General features: G+C 35.8%; 1 protein-coding gene across 1 annotated transcript in view; it reads left to right on the plus strand.

Annotated features, from left to right (window-relative positions):
* ANKUB1 (ankyrin repeat and ubiquitin domain containing 1) overlaps positions 1-1,218 on the plus strand; it is a 29,190-nt gene extending 27,972 nt beyond the window's left edge. The window contains exon 6 of the mRNA XM_010858105.1: positions 1,083-1,218. Coding sequence (XP_010856407.1) covers positions 1,083-1,212 — 130 coding nt within the window. The 3' untranslated portion in view covers positions 1,213-1,218. The remainder of the gene's footprint in view (positions 1-1,082) is intronic.
* Positions 1,219-4,340: the final 3,122 nt, after the last annotated feature.

A 4,340-nucleotide genomic window follows, 5' to 3' on the forward strand; every position in this document is an offset into this window, starting at 1 on the left:
ATCTGGCATCATATGAGAGCATTTGCTGGACTATGTGTCATTCAGGAACTCCACATTTTTTTTTAACATTATTCATTCATTTATTTATTTTAATATTTATTATTATTTATTTATTTGGCTGTGCTCGGTCTTAGTTGCAGTACACAGAATCTTCAGTCTTTTAGTTGTGGCCTGTGGGATCTAGTTCCCTGACCAGGGATTGAACCTGGGCCCCCTGCATTGGGAGGACAGAGAGTTAGCCATGAGCCCACCAGGGAAGTCTCTAGGAATGCCATCTTTAGCTTCACAAAAATATACTTGTGAGGGTTGACTCAGAGTATTGAGTTAACTCAGATCCAATGATAATGTGGGTCTTGGGTGGTGAGTGCAGGTGGCTGGTATGGAGCTGACAGTGACTGTCTCATTCCTCAGAAGACAGTGTCAGCTTTATACACATCAAAGAATATTGCCAAGGTGTGCCTAGAAAACTGTCTTCCTTACAGCTTATTGTCTGATTCCAGTGAACTTGATGTAACCTGGAAATCCAGCTTAGTGAAGATCCAAATGTGGAGGACTGGTCCAGAAGGTTCAGGGTGCACTGAGAATAGATGGCAATCCCCAAAGATGTTTCTGATGGGCTCTTATGCTCCTGATAAAAGCAGATCTCTCTATGTTGCTTTGTTTTATTTCATTTTGATAAAAAGTACAAAGGAGGGAATTCCCTGTTGTCCAGTGGTTAGCACCCCAGGTTTTTGCTGCCAAGGAAGTGGGTTCAATCCCTAGTTCAGAAACTAAGGTTCCTGCAAGTTGCATAGCACGGCCAAAAAAAAAAAAAGCTTCAACCCAGCAAATTCTATGACATTGAGTGGCTTTCTGTTTCTAGCTGTGAGTGCTCACCTTTTGGTATTGCCTTGGGATGATTTTATTCCCACTGCTTCACAAGGAAATGGTTTTAGAAAGATTCCTTTTTCCTGTTTACTTCCTCATAGGATAAGACAAACCAGCCACAGAAACAACAAAATAAGCCCAAGATTTCCATCACTTTAGCTATAAATGGGGAGAAGAATGGACCTCCTTATAAATTATGCCCTGTTTTCTTGCAGTGCCTTTAAAGAGAAACGATGGCTTCAGCAGTTAGGAATAGCAAGAGTCCTAGCAAAAAAGAGCATTTCTAATCTGACTATCCAAGGAGGCTTGACAGCATGTGAAAATCTTCCAGAAATTGTGCTTTGAAAAGTCACAACAACCCCAGTTTGTATGAAGACCTGGTCAGACAGAACTTCTAATTCTAATGCTAAAGTTTCTAATACCTGTTTTAATTTTGGGGCTTCTGATAACAGTTCTGATGCTACATGAATATTTAAAGTTCAAAACCATGTTTTCAAAAACTCCATCACCCTAAGTGAAAATTTAGGGCATTTGTTTTTACACAAAGAGTCTGAGGTATAATTCATAAGAAACTGAGAAGAGCAGTTACCTATGGTAGTAGGGCAACTGGGAAGGTGAGAAACAAGGACATGAGCAAGAATGTTTATTTTCTCCCTCTCTCTGCCTCTTTTATTATTATTTGCTTTCCTGGGACTTTTAAAAATGATTTTTGTTTTTTAAACATATGACTGCAGTACACAGTAGAATATTAATTCAAAAAATTCTATATAGGAAAAATATTCTATATAGGGATGAGATGGCTGGATGGCATTACCAACTCGATACACATGAGTTTGAGCAAGTTCCAGGAGTTGGTGATGGATGGGGAACCTGGCGTGCTGCAGTCCATGGGGTGGCAAAGAGTCAGACATGACTGAGCGACTGAACTGAACTGATACAGGGAAAGTCCCTGGTAGGGTTATAAACACCATCTATGTCTAATACTGGTCTCAGATATCTTTTGAATTTCTGCTAAGACACTGCTTGCTATTAACTTTTTTAAACTGATGTACAGTTTACCTACAGTGAATTACAAAGATCTTAAATGTAAGATTCAACAGATTGAACAAACATATACATCTGTGTAACTAATAACCTAGTCAAGACATAAAGACTTCCATTACCTCAGAAAGTTCCTTCAAACTCCTAAATTTATCTTAATCCATATAGACGACTGCTATTCTGATTTCCTGATATATCTCCATGTATAACACTCTCCAATTAAAGGAATCATACAGCTGTTCACTTTGTGTCTGGGTTATTTTTCTCAACTTAATCTATTGAGGCTCATTAACATTGTTGCATTATTAGTAGTACATTCTTTTCTTTTTCTCTATGTAGTAATATTCCTTTATTAATTGCTGATATCATTACTAGTATCTTTTGCCCTATTTTTATTTTTGCCATGGATAGTCAGTCTTGTAATGGTTTTGTCAATTTTACTAGTTTTCCACAATGGACTGCTCCTTTTGTTTACTCTTTATATTGTATATTTGTTTTCTAACTTGTTAATTTTTTTTTACAGTTTCTGCTGCACTGATTAAATACTTTACTAGTCTTCTAATATTTTGGACATGTTATTCATAGCTATTTTCCAGTCCAGGTCTAACAACTCCAATATTTGCACTTCCTCTATACAAGTCTTCCTTGAATCTTTTTTTACTATTGAGTAGTATTTCACTATGTGGTCACATCACAATGTATTCAGATGTATGACATTGGGTGTCTCCAGTTTTGCAATATTGTGAATAAAGCTGCTTTAAACTTTATGGTAAAGGTCTTTTTCTGGACATATCCTTTCATTTATTTGGGGGCAAACATCTAGGTATGGAACTGTGTGATAATACAGTAAATATATAGTAACATTATAAGAACCTACCTAACAGTTCTCCAAAGCAGTATTATAGTTTTACACCTCTAGTAACAAGTGTTCTGGTCACTTTACAGACTCACCAAAATTTGGTGTCATTAGTACTTCTGATTTTTATTCTAGTAGGTTTGAAATGACTTCTCATTGTGGTTTTAATTTGCATTTCCTTGATGACTAATAATATTGAATGCTTTTTCATGTGATTCTTGGCTATTTGTACCATTTATTTTGTGAAGTGTCAATTAAGTTTTTGTCCATTTAAAAAATTCTGTTGTTTATCTTTTAATTATTGGTTTATTGGAGAGTTTTATATATTCATGATACAAGTTCCTTGTCAGATGTATGTACTGTAAGCATTTTTTCCTAATCTGTGGGCTCTTTCATTTTATTAATGGTGTCTTTTGATGAATGAAGATTTTTTAACTCCAATGAAGTACAGTTTATCGTTTCTTTCTTTTATAGTTCATGCTTTCTGCTTCCTCTCTAAGAAATCTTTGCCCACCCCAAAGCCATGAAGATATTCTCAAATGTTTTCTTCTAGAAGTTTCAGAGTTCTTCAGGTCTATGTGTGTTTAGTCGCTAAGTGATGTCCATCTCTTTGTGACCCCACAGACTGTAGATCTCCATGCTGCTCTGTCGATAGGATTTCCTAGGCAAGCATGCTGGAGTGGGTCACCATTTCCTTCTCCAGGAGATCTTCCTGACCCAGAAATCTATACTGTGTCTCCTGCATTAGTAGGTGACTTTACCACTGAGGCACCAGGGAAGCCCTAGGACCTTGGCACCTTTGTCAAAAATCAATTTACAATTGATTTGTTCTTTTTCCTTGTTTGTTTTGGCTATTCTTAGCCACTTGCATTTCCAAAAAGATTTTTAAATAAATGTGTAAAAAATAATAAAAATAAAATAAACTTGCTATCCTCTATTTTTAAAAAAAGCCTATTGGGATTTTGATTGTTCGAAACTAACTTCTTAATAATAGTGAATCTTACAACCCACCATATATTTCACCATCCATGGTATATGTCCCCATTTATTTAAGTCTTCCTTGATTTCACTCATCAAAGTTTTTTAGTGTAGAAGTCTTACAAATCACTTATTAAATGTTTTTTTTAATATTTTAAATTTTTGATTCTATTTGCTAGAAAAGTTTATAAGGTAGATCCTTATAATAGTCAGAGACACCTAAAATCTAAAACCATCTAAAAATAGGCTTCTAGTTTGATATTATAGGGTTGGGCATATAGAAAGTTGATACCAAAAAAAGGAAAGATGATGCTGAAGAAATGTAGGCAGCATGTACAGAAGTGTTAGTCATTGCAAAGACAGTAAGAGGGGATTGTAACTGGAAGAGAGCACAGCACAGGTTCTGGGGTACTGGTAACATTCTATTTCTTGATCTGGGTTAATAGATGTGTTCAATTTGAGAAAATTCGACAAGAAGTGGTTCCCACCCCCCCCCCAGCTCTGTACCCTTTTCTGAATGAATTTTATCATCCAGTTAAAAAAAGTTAACTAAAATAATGAGAAAAATTTTAGGAGCTAATTAATAAACTACTTGATG

The sequence above is a fragment of the Bison bison genome, unplaced genomic scaffold (assembly GCF_000754665.1).
Source record: "Bison bison bison isolate TAMUID 2011002044 unplaced genomic scaffold, Bison_UMD1.0 scf7180017864384, whole genome shotgun sequence".
NCBI lineage: Eukaryota > Metazoa > Chordata > Mammalia > Artiodactyla > Bovidae > Bison > Bison bison.